Below are 24,312 nucleotides of genomic sequence, written 5' to 3' on the forward strand. Positions count from 1 at the left end.
CTATTATTCACATTCTCTCTCTCTCTCTCTCTCTCTCTCTCTCCCCTGACACCTGAAATCCCTCCGTCCGCTCCAGGGCGTTTAGACCTCCACCAACACAGCTTCCCTCCCAGGGAAAGAAATAGAGTGATGAATAAAAGAACAGAGCGAGGAGACAGATAAAAAGCTTTGGGATGGGCGGCTCCAGCCCATAGATGTGCTCAGGTTTCCTTTTGTGCGATGCATTGTACAGGTTGACATTTTACACGGCCTCCTAGTCGTCCTACAAAGAGACGGTTTCCAGAGTCCGTCCATGGACGATTCAGTTTGAACAAGATGTTAGTGGACAAATGTTTTAATACGTCTGAGACAAAATCAATAACTTTGACTGTGTTGTTGAGAATCTGTTTTGGATCCAAGTTTCCGTTTAGTTTTCTCTCTGACATCGTCGGATATCTGGAGAAATTATTTTGTGATGAACTATTGTTTTCTCATGTCCACCACAGTTTGTATCATTACCTCCACAGAGGAGGTTATGTTTCCACCCCTGTCTGTTTGTTGGTTGATTTGTTTGAAGTAAAATTATGCAAAAACACCTAAGAGGATGGTTGCTAAGGTGTTGCTAGGCTCCTGCTATGGTCTCTCCTGCTGGTATCTGGTTGTTGCATTAATCTGCAGGGGTCACGGTGAAGAGAGGCACTTAAAGATTAATTAAGTAAATGGAGAGTAAGTGGGGGAAACCCCTCAGTCAGCGAACTGAGCTGGGAGGCAGCTGGAAGATTTGCTGATTGAGCTTCATTACATTTGGAAGCAGAATTTATTGACGATACAAAAATAAGGAGCAGGGCCGGCAGGAAACAAAACTGGCAAACTGAAAACTGTGCAGGGAAAAGAGACTAAACAGACGACTCGACAAGGACAGAAGTGAGGACTTGACTTAAATACAATCTGAACTGATGACAAACTAGAGACAGGTGGCACAAACAGGTGAAACAATCACAACTGGAGGGAAACACACAAAGGCAGGAAAAAACAGAAACACATAAGGGGGATCAGAATTTCTAAATAAAACAGAAAACACAGAGTGAAACACAAATTTAAACACAGAAGATACTAGGACTTCTATCTCCATGATTGCACATTTTATTTTTAGTTTACTTTATTATATCTTTCTCCTTTGCCTTTTCAGACAATGATTTTCATAAAGTTTAAAACATTCAAAGGTCCAAAACACATGAATTCTTCCGGCAGTCTTCAATTTCGGCTCTCAACTAACCCACTCTGTTAATTATCCTCATAAACATACACATATTTTGCTGGGTTCCAAACAGATGAGATGTGATTTCAGACCAACCTTTGGCAGCGTGTGAAGAAGGTTGACATGTCCCACACGGCAGCTGTTGGTGCCGGGGGGTCGGCTGCTGTGCCCCTGAGAAGGACATTCAGTCCCCAACTGGGGTCAACATCCAGATCTGTCTTCATGTGTGGAAGAGACGGACAATCTGTCACTAAACATATTTACAGAGGAAACATCTGACTGAGAAAAAGTTAAATTTGTCTCTTCTATAATTTAGAATTAGGAAAAACTCTTATCATGTGATGTCCAATAATTCAACCTTGAACAATACCGATGTGACCGTGTCATAAAAAGTCAAATGTAATCTATTAGCGTTTGTCATGACTGAGAGGGCCTGCGTGTGTGTGTGTGTGTGTGTGTGTGTGTGTGTGTGTGTGTGTGTGTGTGTGTGTGCTCATGCCCCCTCCTCATATCCCTACAAAAGATAAAGGCTAAACACAATCTACATATTAGAGCACTGGCATGAGCGTGCATCAGATGAGGGCCGATCTGAAATGGAATCTGCTTCTGTTCCCCCTCGCTGCACACATCATCTATCCATCTATCAACCCGCCGCCGCGTCCCCTCGCCTTCCCGCCGCCGAGCCATCAATCATCACATTCCCATGCTTTATGGAAATGGACGGGGGAAAAAAAATGCATTTAACGGCATTTTACCTTCTGTGTCATTCACCTATCGCTCTGTGTCCATCCATCCGTCCATCCGTCCGACCGCCGGCGCCTGCGTCCAATCAAGTCCCAGTGTAAGGTCGTTTATTTGAATCTATTTAAATGGATATGAGGAGTGTGCATATGCAGGGAGATTTCACGGCCCAGCAGGTCAGCAAATACCAAAGCTGTTCCACTTCCCACACACACACACACACCCCCCATCAGGACCCACAGACAAATCATACCCTCCACAGGTGGTCAAGTGTGTGTGGGCTTGTTTATGTCACCTCTCTGGGACCTTTGCTGGCATCAACATTGACTTTGTCAGGACCAGTGGACCTCATGGGGACCGAAGCACCGTCCACATGAGGCAGAGGTTTGGGACCTCCGACCATTTCCTGCTGGGATCAAACGTTGTGTTGGTTTGCAGTAGAAAACGTTTCTTGTGGATAGTTCGGAAAGTCTTTGCTTCTGATAACACAATGTTGGAATGAGGATGTTCATTTTGCTGCTAGTAAAATCAGTAATATTACAATCGCCGAGAAATAAACAAATTGTTTCCATTCAAACGGAGAGACTCCTTTTTTCAATGAGCTTTGTTCACATAAAGTTTGTGAATACAGTCGTCGGACTGACAACACGACAACGTCAGATGCACAATCGTATGCAAACCAATCAATGTGTAGACGCAGCCAATGTAGAGTAAAATGTTAAATAAACTAATAAACTAAACTAACCAGATCAAATGTTAACAATGGAACAAAGACGTGAAGCTTCTATCTATCTATCTATCTATCTATCTATCTATCTATCTATCTATCTCTCTATCTCTCTATCTAACTATCCATCTACCTACGTACTTACCTACAGTATCTATCATATCTACCTTTCCATGATAACACACACAGAGAAGCTTAGGGAGAGAGTTGCTGAAGCATGTGTGAAATAAAAGGACGGGGAAGATGAGGTGGAGATGAAACATGGAAGGAATTGGACAGGAACAAGGTGCAGTGTGGGGAAGGGAAATGGTTGTCGGGGGGTGAAAACAGCATCACTCTCAAGGGGACGTCGGGGGAAAGCAGAGAGGGAAATTGAGGGAGGTGGTTTGGAACGGCTGAAAGAATAAGGGAGGGAGGGAGGGAGGGAGGGAGGAGAGGTGAAGGGTGAATGTCTTTGCTAATGTCTCTTTGCCGATATTGACAAACGCTGGCTCCCTGTGACTTCAGCACACGAGCTGCTTCCTCCTCCACACTTCATTAGCTCTGTCATTTGGAAATGGACGTATTGGCTCAGCTGTTCGATGTCCCCGTGCTGGATCAATGGACGGTTCCATGGACGGACGGATTTGTAGAATATCAAACATTAAAGGAGCATGACCGCTGCAGTTCTTCACCTTGTTTGCTAAGAATATATTCTACTTATAAACCAAGCTGGTGGGTTTCCAAAGTGTACTGCAGTTTAAATTTCAAACAAGTAGCACTAGACTAGATTAAAAACTGGTCGGAGCTATTCTCTTATTATATACAAACATGGAACACATGAAAATTGCCCAATAAAACACTATAAATGATGTATTGAATCGTGCACTTTACTCCCAATGCCATGCAAATTGTAGTAAATATAACTGTAAGAATGTTAATGTGGTATTTTTACTGTGTATTTTTAGGTATTTAACTGTAAAAATACAAAGAAAGAAAGCAAAGAAATTAAATATACACAATAATTGGTCTGTTCATCGTTAATCAATTAGTAATTCTTAAAATAAATTGACCGAAAGTGGAAGTTTAAACAGATTATTTAAATATTTAATCAGCGCTTCAGTGTGAATAGGTTTAAAATGATCTGTGTACAGTTTAATGGCTTTTTACAATTCCACAATCCCTTTGGTTTCATAACATCACATCTACATCATGTTAAGAAAGCATAAGCGTGTGTGTGGGGTGTGCAGGAGCTTTTGTTTAACATGATTAAACAGCAGTGCCGTCATCTTCTCTGTCTCTTCATCGCTTCTCCTCCACCTCTTCCTCACCTGTCGTCATCCCCTGCACAGCAACACAAGAGAGAGAGAGAGAGAGAGAGAGAGAGAGAGAGAGAGAGAGAGAGAGAGACAGGATGAGAGGGATCAGAAAAAGGCCAAGAGCCACAGAGGGGATCACACCGAGAGACGGAGACTCGGATTGTGAGGCTGCAGGCGGGTCAGCGAGGAGCAGAGATCACAGTCTTATCATTCATAAGGGAGGAGTCTCAAATAGCTTCCTCTCATGTGATGTAACGACTGTTCTGGCTTCTTCCGGATTGGTGGAAACGCCGTCAGGCAGATCGTGTGATAGGTTCGAGGACAGAGACGTTCAACAGATCTGTGTCGGTGGCAGATCCTGCAGGTCTTTCTTCATGGAGGCAGATACGACAGGAAACAGACGACACTCCATCACATACAGTGTGAGGCTGTGAAAGAGAGAGAACGTGACAGATACTTCGATATCATTCAGACTGTGTGTAAAGCTGCTGCAGGCGGGATTTTCATTATAGTTATCTTGGTTTCCTGTCTAACGCTCACTGGACAAACTTATTCTTATATATACTATATATATTAAATATACTATTTACTACTGAGAAAGTATGAAACAGATCATAGACGTTAGGAAATGTCTCTTTTTGAGTTTTGCTTCTTTATTAAATCACAATTTGACCGACAACTCCCACATATATTTTATAATGTTTGTATAATAACTATGTTGCTGTCATTGTGCATACTGCAAACAATATAGTGTAAGAGAAATATTATGTGATGCAAATGTGGGGAAACAGTTTCAGTCTTTCTACCTGCAGAGGTCCTGATGTCGGCCATTGTTCCAACATGTATTCTGCTGTTTTTATAGACGATAACAGACAAAGTAGCTGAATTTCAGTTTTCACGTCTGGAGTTGTGTTGTTTTTCTCTTGTCTGGTTGTTGTTCGGTTCGAGTGAACACGGAGAAACAAAGTGAGCCACAAGGGACAAGCAGATCGCTGAATGTGACCCCTGTCAATCAGGAAACACTGTCCTCAACAGGCAGATTCTACCTTAGAGGCTGTGAAACAACGATTCTCGTAAAAAAAACATCTTCACCCTCACCGCTCAGTGTCAAACCTTAATCCTAATGAAACTTCAAGGGACTGTTTTGAGGAAGTAAAAGCCTCCTTTTACATCACCGCAGATTGATTCAAGGCAGCCGTCTGTGTGCACGAGGAAATCAATATGATGATGCGGCTGTTACATCATCTCTGACACAGGGGTGGACGTCGAGTCTTGACCTTCCAGAATATCCATCCAGCAACTCACAGGTCCAATGAAGGCACTAAAGGAAAAGAATTACATCTTTTATTCGGATATCATTTTATGTTATTGTTGTTTTATTGTGGAGAAATACTAGCTTAAGCATAAACCCCCATTTCTTCCATGTTTTCTATGAGGTGAGGGGGGGGGGGGGTGTTGTGTTGTGACTTGTTGTGAGGTGACAGGAAAATAGTCCCATCGCCACAAACACATCTGAGCTTCACGCTCTGCGCTGAAAGAAAGTAATCACAGCTTATTTCCTAAATTTCACCAGATGGCCTCAGTGGACACGGTCAAGTGTGTGTGTGTGTGTGTGTGTGTGTGTGCGTGCGTGTGTGTGTCTTCTGCAGTGTCCACGTCTTGATTGACCAATCATAGCTGGATTTAAAGCGCGGCCTGACCATTTGGAGTTGAATCTTCGAGGCTTCATTCCTTTCATTCGCATTCCGAGTTTCTTGCGCTTTGACCAATCACAAGTCGATCTGCAGCGTTTATTGAGCAATCGAGACGGATTTACGGAGATCACTGGCCAATCACAGGTGGATATACCGCAGTCATTGCTGGGATTTATATCCAGTTTATGGACTGCACCACAGAGATGAGAGTTTGTGTGGTTCTATATTTAACAATGGAGAATTTTTTATTTATATGGTTATTTCTGTATCACTGCATTGACACCAGGTGAAACCTCCCAGGCCTCGAATGAACCTGCTAATTAAAACATCTCTGTTCCTTCTGCCTGTCAAACCATCAGCTACAAGACGAGTTTAACAACATTTCACTACGAACCTTTGGGAACAAATGTTTCTCTGCAGCATCAGCGTCAGTTTCCAAATTTTCAATCCACAACACACTCTCATATTCTAGGTAAAATCTTACTTTGACTCTTTTGCCTCTTGAATGAGAAGATGAATCAAAACGTGTTGTTTGATTGTTTAGTGTTTAGTGGAGCTCTGCACACACAGCAATGCACAAATGAATGAGAGAGGAATCTAATCATAAATTATCACTTAAGTTTAAAGGTTCAGTGTGTAAGATTTAGGTGAAAGGATCTATTGGCAGAAATCGAATATAAAATAATCCTAGTGATGTTTTAACTGGTGTTTCTCATCTAAATTGTACGGATTGTTGTTTTATTTATCCTAGAATGAGCCTTTATATTTAAATACTTTATCTTGAAATACTTTTCTACTACTAATACTACTCAACGGAACCTGTATAGATGTGGATTCAAGTCCGAACAGAGTTTAACTCTTATTTATCTCGTATGTGTTCCTCTATCTTCATCGCACTTGCTGACAAAGCAGAGAACACAACCAGAATGATGTCAAGCGATAAAATGACATTGCACTGAAAACCTAATTCCTCTGAATCCTAATTCCTGCATGTCACACGCGGTGCCGGAATCTGAATTAGGTCCGATTGGCGGGTCGGACGTTTACTGGAGATAAACGGCCCAAACGAGTGTTACCGCAGCGACGAGGGGCCGGGGGTGGGAACGAGGGAGAAAAGAGGTGTATATAAACGACAGGGAAGGCAGGAATGTGGGCCAGCAGGTTGTGATAATCTGTCTCTCTGCCGTCCATCCCACATGGGAGAGAGAGAGAGAGAGAGAGAGAGAGAGAGAGAGAGAGAGAGAGAGAGAGAGAGAGAGAGAGAGAGAGAGAGAGAGAGAGAGAGAGAGAGAGAGAGAGAGAGAGAGAGAGATTAAGGGGATGTGTGATGTATTCTGACCCATATTCACACACTGATGTTTTGTGACCCACATACAACCTCATCTAAAGACACATCCTAATTTAACAGTGATACGTGTGTGAGTGATGTGTTCATGCATGTGTTCTGTGGGAGGACGTGAGGACGGGAGGACGTGAGGACGTGAGGACGGGTTCCCCTACTTAGCAGACGGAGGTTTTACTGTCAGGTGATTCTCGTTCTCTCGGTGGATTCAGCAGAACACATTTTAAAATCTATATTGTGACATTCATTTATTCACGCCCACAGAGTCGAGGTCATCTCGGGTCATTTGGGGTCCGTGTTTGTTGTTGTTCTTCTTCTTTGTTCGGTTTATTCGCGGTTGGCAACCAACATCAAGGTGCATCACTGCCATCTGTGTTGGTGCAATGTTCCTGGAGGTGCTGCGATACCAGGTGGACGCGTGGAGAGGACGGAGCGACTTCCATCTACTTGTGCTGTATCTTTGCATACTTTCAGTTATGGATTTTAAAGTTTCGTACCTTGTTTGTCTCTTGCGTAATTTACTTATTGTGCTGTTTAGCGCTGCTGTCATTGTCTGTGTTCAATTATTTCAGTCTCTGTGCTCCAAACTCTCCTTCATCTTCATCTTTGCGGTCAAATTATGTCTCTTTGCAGTCGCCTTATGTCTATTTGGTTACTATATTTCTCTTTGCGGCAGCTTTTGGTCTCCCTTCGCGCACGTCTCTTTGTGTCTCTTTGCGGTCGCTTTGTATGTGATAACTGTCCGTCAACATCAATCACCACCTTTCATTTAAATAAACAGCAGAGTGGTTTTTTCCGCCTGCAGTCAGCAAAGTGTGTGACTCATCCCGACCTCGTACTCACTGGATTTATACCACTGCACCTGTCAGTCATCTTGATGTGTTGTCAACCTTGAAACAGCATCAGGCCTGAGGAGGGGGGGGGATTCAGTGTGTGTGTGTGTGTGTGTGTGTATACAGATTCTACAGTACTCGCAGGAAAAGAAGAAATCAGAGAACACATCTGCATGTCAAGAATTTTACTTCTGTCACTTTTGTTTTACTTTGGTTTTGCAGTACTATTGTGTTGTTGCTGCTCACAGTGAATGAGCCTTTACACAGGGGATAGTAACTTAATACAAACTCACTGTATTCATGCCTTGCCTTGTATTTAGATCTTGAATCAGTAATCACTGTTGAATACAGGAGTAAAGTAATTAGAAAACTCAGAAATCTGCCAGTCAGGTCTGCTAGTTGAAGCATTGTTGTTATAAATAGATTTTCTCATCAATAACGTAAATCATCAGAGAATCTAAACCAGTTTAAAGTTTTAATCAAAGACTAAAGACTCTTCCTCTCTGTTTGTTTAGTAAGGGAGTTTATAATTTCCGTGACATCATCCCGGCTGGTTCCACCCTGCTAATACCAGGGTGTCCTCCGTCTGGGTTCAACCACACGAAAGTCGTTGCTATTGGTTAAAGCTTTGACCAAAGTTGAGCTGCACGAGAAGCATTTGACGCACAATGGAATGTTGTAATTGTCCCTGTGGGCGAGGACGTGGCTCAGGGAGCAGCTCCAGCCACCAGGGGGGGTAAACAGCGTGATAACGTTAGCTGATGACTCCCAAGGTTAGAAGGCAGCAGAGAGAGCTGGGTCACACACACCAGGAGACATGACACCTATGAAGCTGGACAATTTATATTTAATGAATATGATTTATGTTTTTTGTTTTGAGTTTAATAAATCATGTTAGAAGTGAATGGCTGCTGTCGGGAGGGACTTGACACGGTCCCCTCGTTTGGACAGAATGGAAATGAACGGAAGGTGAAGGTTCACCGCGGCCACATGTACGTACGGCTGACATTCCCAACACACGCTGGAAGTGTTTGACCAATCACAACAGAGTGGACCAGCTACCCAATCACAGCAGGCTGGGCTTTATCGGGAGGGGCCTTAAAGAGACAGGAGCTAAAATCAAATGTTTGAGACAGAGGCTGAAAAGAGGAGCAGCAGCATCGGACACTATGAGGAAATAAAGTTTTCTGAACATGTAAATCTTTTCAAGTAATACTATTTAGAATTATGAACCTGGATATGAGCAGAATATGTCTCCAGCACTGCTCTAAAGTCCGGCCGTGACTTTACTCTTTACATAACAAGAGGACATTTAATTTTGGTGCGAGGGATTTTATTCTTCTGACTTCAGGTCCTCCTCTTTTTCTCTTTCATCCTCTCCTCCTCTTCCTGCTTCAGTGGTAATTCAACATGATTGTTTAATGGCCAGTGTCCTGCCTCCTGCAGCACTGAAGCCCTCCTGGCGTCTGTTCAATACGACAACAGGGAATATCAGAGTGGAGCAGGGAGAGAGAGAGAGAGAGAGAGAGAGAGGGAGGGAGGGAGAGGGAGAGAGAGAGAGAGGGAGAGAGAGAGAGAGAGAGAGAGAGAGAGAGAGAGAGAGAGAGAGACAGGAGGGACGTGCATGTGAGAGGCTGGTGTCCTCTGACCAGGCTGTAGGAAGGAGGAGGGGTTTTCCAGCACGATGCACAAGTGAAGAGATCAGATCTGTCACTTTCTGTCACAGCCACAATGACAACTGCAAATTAAGATGCAACGTCAATTTAATACCTGAGCTTTAGTGTTGATACTAAAACGTCTTAGTTAATGTGAGACGCACCACAAACTGGAAACTGGAATCATCCTCTTCTCTTTCAGTGTAAAGCAACGTGCTCGTGCAGAAGCTGCTCACCTCCCGACACCTATGCTCGGTTTTCCTCCATGTTTCACTTGAGTCTTTCTGAAAGCGATATATTTTTAGCGTCGGGACCGCTCACGTGTCGGCAAAGGAGGCACAACATTGTTTCTGCAAGCAGTGGAATATCTGTGGCCTCCCCAGAGGTTCTCAGACTGGAGGTCATCCCGCTGCCGATGCTGAACACACGCTAAAAAGAAAAATATGTGCATGTAGGGAACAGAGGGTATTTTCTCACGGACGCACTCGGATCAAGGCTTTAAATATTCAGTCGTGTTGAGCTGTCTTTTGATAACTTGTTGGCAACTTGCAAAAGAAAAAGAGGAAAGACATTTTTATTTTAAGTAAGAGAAAACTTGTCTCTAGTCTTGGGACATCCTGCAGGCTCACATCTCGATAAGTATCTAAACTAAAAATCCCTAACGCAATGTTGTAATGCTTCAATAACGACATCGGCTGAGAGGTAAATTCGAGCCTGATGTGCTAGTTGAAGCAAATCCAGCTGCAGTCGCTGTGTGAGGATGGTTTTTCAGCCTGTGGTGATAAACAGTGAGAATCTGTCGTGAATCAGGAGAGAGAGAGAAGAGCCAGGTCCCAGCGGTGTCCTCACACGTCCCCAATATGAAAACTCTGCAGTGCAACACATTAAATCATCTCAGATCCGTCAAACCATCGACCAAACTCGGAGGAAACTACAGATGATGCTCGGTGCCAGTTTTGGATGAAGAGACAAAGCGGCTCAGTTTGATTCATGACCTTCTGATCCAATAAGTCGGACCCCAGGACCGAGGCCTTGCTTCAAATGGAATCCTAACATCCAATTAACCAATTAAAGAGCAAAGTACGATGCTGAGAGGAAACATTTGACTCTATGTAAAATGAGATGATGCTGGTTTGTTAGCATCTTGCTGAGAAATCATCTCTTGCAGATGATCACGAGGACAAAGGAGGGGAAAACAGCTGGAAAATATTTCAAAATAAAACAGGAAATGGAGGACTCACGCATCCAAAACACAAGAAAAACAAGGAAGAAGAAAAATTGAAAGCTCAAAACCTTTTCTTTCATGGTTTAATGGAGCTTAGAGCTCAGAGTCCACAGTGTATTTACCCTGCAGCCTGTTTTGTGGAAAGTGTGGGCAGTTGAGTTTGTTGTCGTCCCGTATCGAACGTCCTGCCACGAGCTCTTTCTGCCCGGATGTACAGTCGTCCGTGCCTATGGTATATTTCATATTGAGGAGAAGGTGGTTGTAACTCATAATGACAAGCTGTCAGATGGAATCAGAGTGGCTGCCTGATGCTGCTGTATAATGTATGCAGCTAATGCACAAAGTGATGCGGCGAATGCAGCAGCAGTCGATATCACAGGCTCTTAACCTTTACAGCTTGTGACACCCAAAAATAAATGACTGGATTAACACACACACACACACAGACACACACACAGAGAGACACACACAGCACCTACATGTTGACCTTTAACCCCAAGTGAGTGATCCTAAATACTGCAGAAGTAAAACACCTAACTGTTTGAATCTTGTGGCTGATCAGTGTTTTACGACTCTTCACAAACTGCTCCTGTCGAATCCCTGGAGCTTTTCTCCTCCCACATTCTTCTTCCAGGTGCTTTGTGTTCTTCTAATTACATTAGCTGCAGTATATTATTTTCTGTGATTACTTAAGTCGTCTCTCAGGGGAAAACGCTACGAGCAGACCCCCCCCGATAGCTCTGCATCCAAACATGCAGGCCCTCCACTCAGTTATAATACATTTTTTTAAAAATAGCATTGATTCTTTCTAAACTTCTGCTTCAATGGTCATGTGGATAGTCCCACGTGTGCATGGGATATAATTTGTAAAGTGTCTCGGTTTAGTTGATGCCTCAGATCCCTAGAAACGCTCCAGATGTGCAGTGATGTGACGTGTTCCTCGTTACATCTGTCAGCTGAGACGTTTGTAAAGAGCTGATTCTGACGTCAGAGTTCTGCCGTCGTTACAGTTAAAAAACAAAAATAACAAAAGCAGAAAACGTGAATCTCTTGCTCATTATTAAGAGACGGTGAATACGTGTCGGGTCAACACGGAGCTGAGGGCTGGTGTCAGCAGCAGGATTATGAACTGCTCTGTTGTATCGCACCACAGTATATAGTGTAGGAGGGGGGGGGGGTGCATATTCAACAGTAAGCCTTAGTGACAAGCTGTCACAGTGAATTACCACTGTGGCTGTTTCATTATATATGAACATACAGTTAACCATATATATACACTCTCACCCACAGCGATGATCGAGTGTTGTATAGAGGACGCTGTGTGTTTCTCATGCAAAAGACATGAACACTGCTGAAGTGCCTCTGAGCAAGAAGGAAACAAGCGATGTAGAAACGTCTTTTTTCTTGAAACCCAGAAGTTTTTGTGATTTTCGTTTGTTAAATAAATGTGAAAATACAGAGATATACACCGACACAAAATATACAAGTATACGTGAAAGTGAAATTAATGTATATTTTATACTTTTAAACACAAAGTATTTATACTTATCAACCCTGATGGGAATCAAACCAGAGACTCCTGCCATTCCCACCCCAACCACTCAGCTGTCCAGTTGCCTCAGGGTTTACCTAAGTTACATAATGAATGTTTACAAGGGACAATTTCATTAAGGCAAATAAAGATTTACGACATTTTATGACTCACAATGACTAAAGATTTATAGGTTTCTTGTTAATCTGCTTCTCTCTTCATTTTCACTGATTTATTTTATGGGATGGGTGTGTGGAGGTAATATTTTTACACTTGGAGACTTTCATGTAGACACACACACACATCTCTCTCTGCAGCTTCGTCCGCTCCCCTCGGGGGTTTTGAAATGTAACACGATCACCACATAGACACTCTCTCTCTCTCTCTCTCTCTCTCTCTCTCTCTCTCTCTATTCCCTAAATCCTCCTCCTCACGTTGAAGTGGAGAGAGCAAACAGGACAGGACCGATCATTTCTACAATAACACTGCATCCCCTGCAGTGTGTGTACTGGAAATTATAGGTTTAGCAGAATATAAAACCCCTCTGATAAAATAAAAGGTTTAAAACCCAGATATTGTGAATTATATCCTTGTAAAAGAAACTGAGAAAAAATTGAAGTTAAACCAAATTATCCTTTTATCGAAATTAGCATTAGTATCTCTCCAAATATTTTAACTCCACTGGTTTACAACCAAATTATATATTTCAAACTTCATATTCATCATCTGATGTTATTTTAATCCCTTTTTGTTTTACACTGCATATTAAGGACAGAAAACCTAAAAGATGTTCCAGATGTTTATACCATGAATGGAGGTAAAAGAGTCCACATCTGTCTTTGTTTTATGATAAATGTACATTATGAGACAAATGCATTTAACTGTGTCTTTTGAGTCTCTTGACAAATTGCATGATTTACAGATGTGTAATTTTGACCCAGACACGAGCTGCCTCCTTCGCCGCTTCTCTTTTTTCTCCTTCCGTCTTTTCACCGCACCGAATATAAAGCGGGAGAAACAATCAAGATTTCTCAATGATGTACACTCACAATATCTTTTTCATTTCACTCTTTGTGCTCCGCTATCGCTCACTTCTCATCTCTCTCCTCCCTGAATGTCTGCGTCTGTAATTCTGTTGTCTACAGTAATTTGGTTTCACACAGATTCCCGAGAAGAGGGAAATGTTCTCTCACCCCAAACGGTTCCCAGCAGACCTCCCTCCTCGCCCCGTGACGTCTCTCCCGCTCGCGCTCACTTCTTTTGTCTGCGCCCTCTCCCTCTGCTAACACGATTTTCTCTTCATTTCGCTCCTCATCTCTTCCTCATAAACTCCATTTCCCCTCGTTCTCTCCAAAGAGAACTCACGAGGAGATCTATTATTGTATAGATTTAAAATTCACATAAACGGTCTTTGTAATTAAGGGACACACACACACACATGGTATAACTCAGTAGTAACACATTATGGATCTTTTTGAAATACATGATGCACTTTTTGTCACGTTAGCGATTCACCTCTCACCCACACAGAGATCACAAGTGGCAGCACGACATTTTTGTTTGTGGCACGAACAAAGCGAAAGAGAGAAAACGAACGACTGGGCTCAGATGTGTTGTGAACGCACAAACACAGATTCAGAGCGACGACGACACAGGGACGAGGAGGTCGGCCCGAGCAAACAGACAGATGAGACATTAAGCAGAACAGGAGAGGAGCAGGATCGTTCTGTAATCTAATGATGATGACGGCTGAGAGAGCGAGAGTGTGTGTGTGTGTGTGTGTGTTCGCTGTAGCTCTAATTGTCTGTCACACACTGAAATGGAATGAGTCCTCAGGGAAAGAGAGAGCTGGGAAGATGGGGAGAGAGCAGAAGAAGGAGGGAGTAAGATGTGAGCAGGTTAAGACAACGACCTCATGAGCTCTGACAATCGTTACAGATAAGATAAACAAAAGTGTTTTAATATGTTTCATCGTTTGCTTTTTGCAGGCCACAATTTCCCTCTTCAGTTCAGTTTAAGCATCAATACCTTCTCCAGCAGGTTTTCAGTGAAAAAGTTGTGATAAACCTGACAATTAATAACAAGAAGATGAATAAAGTTCAATGAAAAGGAGCTAAAGAGACAGATTTGTTCCTCAGTAGTTGGTGGAAACCAAAACTGAGCTGCGAAGAGATGAATGGATTTAAATTAAAGGAGAGATATTGTTCTTTTTTTAAGTGTTTCTTTCCTCTGGTGTGTTTTATAGTTTTTTTTGTGAATGTAAAAGTTCTGCAAAGTTAAAAAACCTGAAGTATTTTCAGACAGAAACCTGAATATGAGCCGAATTTGTCTCCTTTAAGAAAAACCCAAATTGATGCTAATTGCCTCACGTCTCCTCGATGTGTAAATACGTGGGTGTCCTCAGTTTGTGAGCTCGCTCCGTCTCTCTCCACCCCCTGCAGTGAGCTCCAACCAGAGCCATGGGGAGTACCCAGACTGCCGCAGTGAGAGGGAGTCGGGAGGGGAGGCGTCTCTCCTGGTGTCTCCGCTGGTGGTGGCGGGGATCGTTATAGGTCTGGTCCTCTTCCTCTCCTGCATCACCATCATCGTCGGCAGCCTCCGCAAAGACAGTCGACTCCGCAACCCTCACCTGCGAGCTAGCTACGGTCAGTCTGGAGCTACACTCCGTCGTAGCTGTTTAATATAGTCACTGACAAATCCACAGATAAACTGATTTACTTATTAGTAACAAGGTGAAATGTGTCTTTTAATGCAGAGTCAGCATTCCTTCATGAGGCACAAGAAAACTGGAAGTTCCTGCAGCATTCAGACATATTAACAAACTGTATAAAGTCTATATAAACACGAAGATGTGCACAAAGTTGTTATGTTAGTTTCTAATTAGGTTTTGTTCACTTCTTCCTTGGAATTATTATTCAAAAGGTAGAATGTATTTTTAAAGTAGACAGAAAGCATTTTTGTTGCTCAGGTTTTCCTGAATTTGACCTCAACCACAGCTTCCTGCATTAAACCTGCTTCTAAAGTCTTCAGCAGGTTTTCAGTTTCCTAAGAGACGTAGATATTTGAAAGAACAAAGCTAATAATAAACTATAAATGCTTCCAGGACTTAAAATGGATTAAAAAGAAACCAAACAAACCAAAATAACTACCTGACAACAAATGACATGCATCACACGCCCCCAGGTGATTATGGTCTGTCTCTGTTTCTGCAGGACCAGATGGTTTTTCTTACGGAGGTTCAGTGGGAGAACTGAGGTCGACCTGCTTGGAAGACTTTCCTCCTGGTTTGGACTTCGACTCGTACAGAGAGACGCTGTCGCAGGTCAACATTTACCCGGACTCACCTCCACGGTAAGAGCTCGTCTGGAATGAAGATTTATTCAGGAATCATAAAGGAAAGTTTTGACAGACATCTATTCACTCTCTTGTTGAGAGTTCATTCTCATGTTTGTAGTTTATATTAGTTACTATCACGTAAGGTTAACACACAGATTCAGAATTAGGTTTTTAATGTTTGATTTCTTTATTCAAACAAATTGCTGTTTCCCTCTTTATCCAGTTTTTATGCTGAGCTGAGTTTTTCAAATGCTTCATTTGAAAAACCTTCTTTCTTTTGCATTTTACTGTGTTTTTGGTGCTATACATTTTTTTTACGTGTTGTAAAATAACATTTTAATCTTTTCATCATCCACCACATGCTTCAGTGTGTTGGTAAAATAAGTCAATGAAGTCAAAATGTCAAATGTTAAAATATAAGTGACAGTTCAGTCCGAGTCCCCCACTGTTCTCTGTGCACGTGGTCGGAACCTCCTTCTGTGGTTATTCATTCATTTGAGAGCAGCCGCACGTTTGATGCCCTTTGTGTGTGTGTGTGTCTGTGTGTGTTTGTGCGTTGGAGGAAGCGAGAGAGAGAATGAGAGAAAGAAAGCACTCGCTAAAGGCCAATGTCATGGTGTTTTTGATCTAAATGTCAACTGGTCTAATTGGCAACTTTAATAATTCACATGCATCCCTCACCTGCAGTGTGTGTGTGTGTGTGTGTGTGTACATGCTTCAGTCTTTTCCTTGTTTTTGCCGTATAAAAACTTCACCTCAATTGATCGACCGGAGGTTGGATCATATTTTATCTTTTCACACTTTGAACTCAACATGATGGTTTTAAGATGTTTTGGTAATTGGAGCATCCTCTGATTCCTTCAGTGTATTTTTACCCCTTAGTAAATTCCCATTTAAAAGCTTTCTTCTATCGATGAACCCCAATAGTCCCCCTGGATAATTAAAGGTTTATGTAATGAGCAATATTCTAAATTATTTCAACTTAGTTCCTGAGAGGTTTTTTCCCCTCCACCAGTTTGTTTACGGCAGATGGCTCCAACTGCTGTGGAGAGTTTGAGCTTCAGCCACGGGAAAGAGTTCAGTCAGAGGCAGCGAGCAAACTTACAACCGCCTCATCGGTGCAAGTGGTAACTGAACAGTTGATTCATTTGTATTCAGAGTGACTCAGTTTAACACCAAACGCTTTCATCAGGTTTAGAGTCTCCATCAGTTGTTCTCTCACAGACGGATGCACAAAAGCTTCTAAATGCTTTAAATTCAGATTTCCAACTGAAATGCGAAGGAAATTTTGACAATTTTCTTAAAAATCAGCAAACAAAATGTGAGTTTATGTTTGTTTTAATCCACAACAGTTTTATATACAGTCTATGAGCATAACTAACTGACAGGGTGATTGATTTTCTTGTTCTTGTTTCATGTTATTGTAGTTTAAATGTTCTGAGGTCTCAGCGGATTTGTGTGTTTTAGAAATCTGGACTCATCTTGATTCCCAGTGGGTCACACAGTTCTTGCAGATTTCTGTTGAAACATGAATTATGTTGAACGTGAGGCCGAGGGTCTGTGATCTGGGGACGGAACCAAAGCTCCCGTCAGGTCCTTGCTGCTCGGTGCTCAGGGGCCAGGGAGATGTTCCCATCTGCGATCACAGCTACCACCGGACTTCTGATGAATCCATGAATCAACATGCTGATGAGCAGGACAGACACACAAACGCACTGTTTGTTCCCAGCAGTAAAAGCAAGAGCGTAGGAACTGTAAACAGCGTTACGACAAGGAGAGTGGAGGAATAAGAAAAGGAAAGGAAAGGAAAGAAGGAGATGAGGATGAGGGAAGGAGGGGAGCTAGCGATCTACGTCAGAGCTCTGGCAGGAAACCACAGTGTTCTGGACAGCCTGTGTGAGAGTCTTTGGCCCGGAGTGTGGGACGGCATCCAACACAAACACACACACTCACATACGGGCCCACAATACATACATACAAATCACCTATTGTGTTTAACATAATGCTGGCGAGTGGTTTGGTGTCCTGTCAGCAAGCAGGTCGTCGAACATCCTGCAGTGTGTGTGTACGTGTGTGTGTGTGTGTGTGTGTGTGTGGGCCACAGATGGTTGAGGGGAAACTCAGAGAACTCAGATCAACAACTCACCTACTGAGACTGTGAATGTTACACTTCCGACACCGACAAACACACACACACACGGACACACACTCTCTCTGTGAAGAACTCACACTCGCGGATCAGCAGCTCACCTGCGGAGACTGAAAGCTTCTGCTTCCTCTCAGGGAGAAGCTGCACGGGCAAGCTTTGACAAACACACACACACACACACACACACCACACACACACACTTCCTTTATTAGAATATAAGTGCACAAAGTTTAGGAAAATATGTAGATTGTAGAGTTTCCGACAACTAAAACGGCGCCGGTGGAGGTTGTGATAATTCCTGTACTTCCTGTCCCATGGTCGTTTCGCATAAACAACCGATATATGTTTTTTTTTTACATTTAATCTTCATGAGAGGCCACATCTCGTCAACGCTGTGACATCACATTAGCTCTGGAGGAAGGATAACGTGGGGAAAGCGAGGATCAGCTCCTCACAGCACACGTGACAGTGACGGATGGAGAAGCTGAGAGCGGCGATGGAAGCTCAATAATCGAAATGTCAACAGCAACACTGAGCTCTTCCGGCCACTTGTTGTCCTGTCGTCCGGCAGAATGACAGTAATGTTGCCGTAGACAGGCGGTGCTGAGAGACGGGAAATGACAGATTTACAGAACAAGGACACAGACACAGGGAACACGAGGAACCAGTCGTCAGCTGATCCGGTCGAACCTCGTCTAAAACTTTCTTTTCAAAGGTTATAGAGTCAAAATGGAGAATTCATGCTGGGAGATGATTGAAGCTGAGAAATCAAATCAGCTTTAGTACGAGCCACACACACACACACACACACACACACACACACACACACACCTGTGAATGCAGCATCTATATGGTTCTTACTCCACAGGCGAGTAGGCGAGATAGCAGGGACATGCCAGCTTTACACACACACACACACAGACACAGACACACACACACACAGAGGACCATATGCTGCAGCTAGAGTTGTTCATCTTTGTCGAGCGTCACAACCAAAGCATGAACACGAGCCAGAGGTCCTCCTGGACTGACCTGTGTGTATCGGACTTGTACTTACTCCCCCTCTGTTATAACCAAATATCCACACAAGCACAAAAACTACTCCTGAGCCACAGCCGTCCACAACGTGTCCACAACGTGTCTCAAAGGGGACAAATGACTTTTAATCACCCACAACACGCTAATGCACACACACGTTTAGCAGAACACACAAGTTTTAAAAACCCATAACACATAATCCAGTGATGCGGTTCTGCAGGGGAGCGGAGGAACTTGCAAATCCTGAGAGACCAAAGACCCGGGGATTTGCAGTGTGTGACAACACCTCTGCAACACCCTCGTCTCCAATTTTCACCTCGACGCGTATCAGCTGTGTGTAGCTGCCCACCCCCGATCGTTTGGTCGCTGTGGAGGTGTGTGTGACATAAACCCCCTTATGTCACAAATATTAGTCCCTTTAACATGCCTGACTTTATTCTCTGAGAAATCCAGGAAAATGTTGAAAAATGGGGTTGAAGTGATTTGGCTTCACTGTTGATAATGATAATTGCTTAATGATTAATTGAAACATTTCATTAAATTAACCGGTTAAAGAACATACACTGAATTATACTGTAGTACTGACGGACAGGGTCACATTTCAAGAACTATATCGTTCCCTTTAACATTGTTTGCAGTGTGTGTGTGTGTGTGTGTGTGTGTGTGTGATGACGAGCAGCGGACATTAGATCATTCTGACTGAGCCTCGTCCTCAGTTCAAGGCAAAAATAGATTCCTCTCCCCAGCCTCCCCTCGTCTCTCCCATCTCTCTCCTACATGCAAACTTAACAATAAACTACACACACACACACACACACACACACACACACACACATTCAAACTCTTACATAGCTTTAAAAAGCATGAGCACACGCACTCACACAGGGTGGTGAAGGAGATGGAGAGAGTGCACAGGAAAAATATGACGTAAGAGAAGTAATGGAAGAAGGGGCAACACCTCACCTCATCACACACACACACACAATCATACAAACACACGCACACACACACACACAAACACACACTCTTGCAGCACCAGTATGATATAGTTAACCACTGCTCTGATTGAGTTACTCTTGATTTTCTGCTTCCTGTGCTGCTATCATCATCCACCATTAGCTCCACACACACACACACACACACACACACACACTGTGACTTTATAATTCAGTTTTTTATTTGATTTCATGTTCTCTATATATATTCTCTCGCTCCTCTCTGCTGGAGGAGTTCATCAGGGAAGCGTGTTGGGACTCTGCCAAAACAGCAGGAAGGAGGACGAAGGCTGTGTGTGTCTGTGTGTGGTGTGTGTGTGTGTTTTCCTGTAGGTTAGAATCTGTGTTGATGGCGATGCATGTGTTATATTTAAAACAGACAGCACATATTCCTGTAGTAATGTTTGAAATATATGCAGATGCAGCAGATGTGGCTGGATTGGTAAATGCTGCCTTCAAATTGATCCATGCAAGTAAAGTGTGTCATATTATAAACTCAAACCAAAGTCTTAAATACGACTTAAAGCAGTAAATCAACTAAAACCTGAAAACTCAGGCGAACAGACAAGACACATGAAGGGAGCCTGAACAGAGACAAAGAGACAAACTGACGAAGACGAAGAGAAACACAGAGACTTTATGAGGAGGAGGATTCATGGACAACAGGTGAAACACGTTAGAAACAGGTGCAGACAATCACAAGGGCGGGGAAACGAGACAGGAAGTAAAGCTGGAGAACCACACAAGGAAAGAAGCTTCACAATAAAACAGGAAACAGGACCTCAAAGTGCATTGATATTGAATTCATGACACTAACGGTTTCATTTTTGTTTTCATTTCTCTAGTTACGACGAGTGCGTCGGCCCGGGTTTGACTCACATCTACATCCCCACAGATGACCCTCCTCCTTACTCCCTGTTCGACCCCTGCCAGCGAGGGCCGGAGCAGGAGGAGCAGCCCGGCCGCACCAGCCCGGATCCTTCTCCGCACTGGGGAGAGACCTCAGCCAGCGCGGGCTGGTTCTCCCCCTCCCACTACCCGCTGGGACTGCAGGAGCATCAACACATCGCATCCATCTCCTTCCCCCCGGAGGCAGCGCCGCCTTATGAGTCCGTGCTGGCCGAGCAGGGACGCCCCCTCCCTCTCATGCCATGTGACCTTTATAAACACCAGTCACACAGGGGGGACGACGGCGGCTCCCAGCAACCGGAGGCGAGCCACATCTTGTAGGACGCTTGATTTGTTTCTTTCACCTGCGCTGGTGCTTGTCCCCGGTTGAAGAAAACAACACCTGTGGTGTGAGGCACAAAATGGCGGTTGCAGGAGCAGCTGTGACACCAAACGATGGACACTAATGAGATGCACACATCTGCCACACAGTTGCTAACACCTGATGAGCGTCAGCGTCTCAGGGGACGGACACTCAGCCGGGACGCCAGTCTTCAACCTGCAGTTTGTTTCTGGACTCACATCTTATTGTGTTAAACTTTCTGAAACGACTCAAACTTCACCCCAGTGACGCTGTTTTGGACAATTACTCCATCTGGTTGTATCACTATTGTGTAGTTCCTGGTTTGTTTGTTTTTACGATAGAGTATATAAGGGCCACGTTGAAGAAAAGAGAACTGGAGATTTGGAGAATAAAGTCGTAGTATTATGAGAATAGAGTTTTAACATAACGAGAAAAAAAGCAATATTATTATGAGAAAAATTCCTTGTTACTTATCTCCTAAAATAAATAAAAATTTCTTGACTTGGTTACTGATAAAATTCTAACTTTTTCCTCATAACAATGCTACTTTATTCTTGTAAAATTAGAACCTTATTTTCCTAATATAATGATATATATTTCTTCCTAATATTTCTTATCAGATACAACTTCATTCTTGCAATATTACGAGTTTCTCTTAAATTACGACTTTATTCTCGAAATCTCACATTTAGCTTTTTTCGACATGGTCAGATTTTTCAAAATTTTTGGACTGTTAAAGGTTTTTATTGTTATGATTATTAGAACAGTCACATGTCACGTTTGGATTTTAGGCTGAATTCCTTCTACGGAACATTTTAATCATCGTTCTGTGTAGATGAAAGTGAAGCTGACTTCGTAGAGTGTTCGTAGGAGAAAGAGTGTGAACAATGTCAGTGTGGTCAGTGTAGTTTAAGGTGTACATAAGCACACAGAGTTCCCCCCCCCGTCCTGTTTATTATGGTATGATCCTCACGTATCCGTATGATAATTGAACTGTGGTGATGTTTAGAGAAAAGCCTCTTTACACCGTCACTGTTTCCTCGTCTCTGTCGTGTTTAGAGGGTAAAAGTCGTATCTTTAGGAGATGAGAAATAATCCAAACTATTTCCCCAGTCAAAGGCTCTGGTTTAAATATCAGTGCTGTAACTGACCCCCCCCCAGCAGCATAATGTAGCTCGGACCCTCCTCCCTGACGAGGCGTAGGGTTGATGCAGCACATGAAACTGTAGAGCTTAACGCACTGGTCACTGGAGAAGTGGAAGTTGATTGGACGAAGAAGCAGCTTTGCTAACAGCTGCAAAAGCAAAAATTAGCGCATGTCGGCGAAATGAATTAATCAGATGCAGAGAATAAGAATCGGTTGTTTTCTTGATAAATTGATGAATTGTTTGATCTATAATATGAGTTAAGGGGGAGGAGCTGTTTGGCCTTTTACTTGACTTATAATAACTTGAAAAATGAATTACATATTATTATGTAGAAACCATGGAAAGTGAATAAAGATGAAAAACACATTCTCACACTTGACCAATCAGGTTTCACCACGTTTTCATGTTAAAATGACTAATTAAAACCAAACTTTGCAGAAACATTTGTAGGAGAAACTTTAATTGAACTCGTGGATCCATCTGCTAGCATGGGGGAGGTGGCGTTTACGACCTATTCTATAGGCAGCCACCAGGGGGCGATTGAGCTGTTTTGGCTTCACTTAAGCTGTGATGTCGTCCAGTCTTCGTTCAAAAGCAACAATTCTGTTTTGTCAATTTCATTGGAACGTACAAATTCTTGCCTGTCGAAAAACATAAAATTTGAGCAAAATTACGAAACAGTGAAGAGGAACTTTTAGTTTCAGTGACGTGTTAGATGAGAGTTTAAATGTTTGTCTTTGACTCTCGAATCACAGCTTCTCGTCTCGTCTACGTTTCAACCTCACACTCTTCTTTTACCGAACATTTCTACGTTAACGATCCAGCATGACTTTGTATAAATTAATGTTTTGTCGGACACACTGGAGAAAGACGTTAATCAGGGCAGAATCGAACGTGAACCACCAGTTCAGTGCTGCCGGCGCCCGGGAGCTGAAACCCCCCCGCGGCTGCGTCACTTCGGAGTGAGCGGACGCAGAACGCCGAGGTTTCCCTGGAGACACTAAGACCTGTAGACAACATCACTCTTCATCACCAGTTATTGAAGCAGGAAGTCACTTTGAGCCTCAGCTTCAACAACGATGCAAATGTAACTTTAGAAGAACTCGTCCAGGTTGGTTTGTCCCGTGGTTTTTTTGTCGTTTGATTTGAATAATATTCCTCGTGCGACTCTGTTTTCGTGTTTAAAGATGTGCCTATTAGCCTCAGACTGTTAGCTTGGACCTTGTAGCCATAAATATAATAATCTCAATGCAATTAAAGCAGCGCTCTGCGCTGTCGTATGTTTGGTTGTGTCATCACGTGTTGGTTTTCTCACCTTTAACCATCGAACCCCTGTTGGATGAAGTTCGATGACAGATTTGATTGATTGATTTGATCTCGACTGTTTCCAGCTGTTGATCGACCGTCAGCTTCCTCCTGTCGTCTTGTGGTCGAGTCCCCTGCACGATTCACAACCGTCGGTTTATCGTCTCGTTTGTTTAACTGTCCGAGTCACGATGTCGTCAGTTTTAGTGTAAATGTCAATAATTGATTTGTTTGTATTGTGATGCATCAAAGATCTTTAGAATCACTCTTGCTCTGTTTTTACTTTTCAACCATGTCATCAACTCTTTATCTGTTTCTTTTGTTTCCTCCCTGCAGGATTCAGGGATTCTTTAAAATCCTCGTTGTAATGTTCACAAAAAAACTTTCAGCTCACTCAGTTCAAAATAAGAACAAACTTAAATTCATTTCTCCCACTGTAACTCTGTCACATAACGGTTTTTAAGTAGTAGGACATTTAGTTGAACCCCAGGTTAATTTGTTAATTGATGATAAATCTTTCTGAAAATTGACACGAGGTACGAATCACATGAAAATACCTCGTGTATATAACGCAGACAGGCTACATGACAGTTCAACCTACATCTGCATACACGAGAGATTTAGTTTTATAGCATCGGCAAAAGTCCTGAGCAAATCATCCATAAGAGAAAATAGACAAAAAGCAGCAAAATACACGTAGAAACATGGACTTTTAGAAAGTGATAATTATAGTCGATTCAAACTAAACAGGTGATAAAGTCATTTCTAAAACATTTTACTTTAAAACCTTAAAACTGCGTCAATGC

At 42.9% G+C, this 24,312-nt stretch overlaps 1 protein-coding gene across 2 annotated transcripts in view; it reads left to right on the top strand.

The window, feature by feature from the left end:
* bean1 (brain expressed, associated with NEDD4, 1) overlaps positions 1 to 23,772 on the top strand; it is a 31,998-nt gene extending 8,226 nt beyond the window's left edge. For both annotated transcript variants that reach the window (XM_035171801.2, XM_035171802.2), the window contains exons 3-5: positions 14,725 to 14,928; positions 15,496 to 15,634; positions 20,647 to 23,772. In XM_035171801.2, coding sequence (XP_035027692.1) covers positions 14,725 to 14,928; positions 15,496 to 15,634; positions 20,647 to 21,031 — 728 coding nt within the window. In that variant the 3' untranslated portion in view covers positions 21,032 to 23,772. The remainder of the gene's footprint in view (positions 1 to 14,724; positions 14,929 to 15,495; positions 15,635 to 20,646) is intronic.
* The last annotated feature ends 540 nt before the right edge of the window (positions 23,773 to 24,312 follow it).

The sequence above is a fragment of the Hippoglossus stenolepis genome, chromosome 12, assembly GCF_022539355.2.
Source record: "Hippoglossus stenolepis isolate QCI-W04-F060 chromosome 12, HSTE1.2, whole genome shotgun sequence".
NCBI classification, from domain to species: domain Eukaryota; kingdom Metazoa; phylum Chordata; class Actinopteri; order Pleuronectiformes; family Pleuronectidae; genus Hippoglossus; species Hippoglossus stenolepis.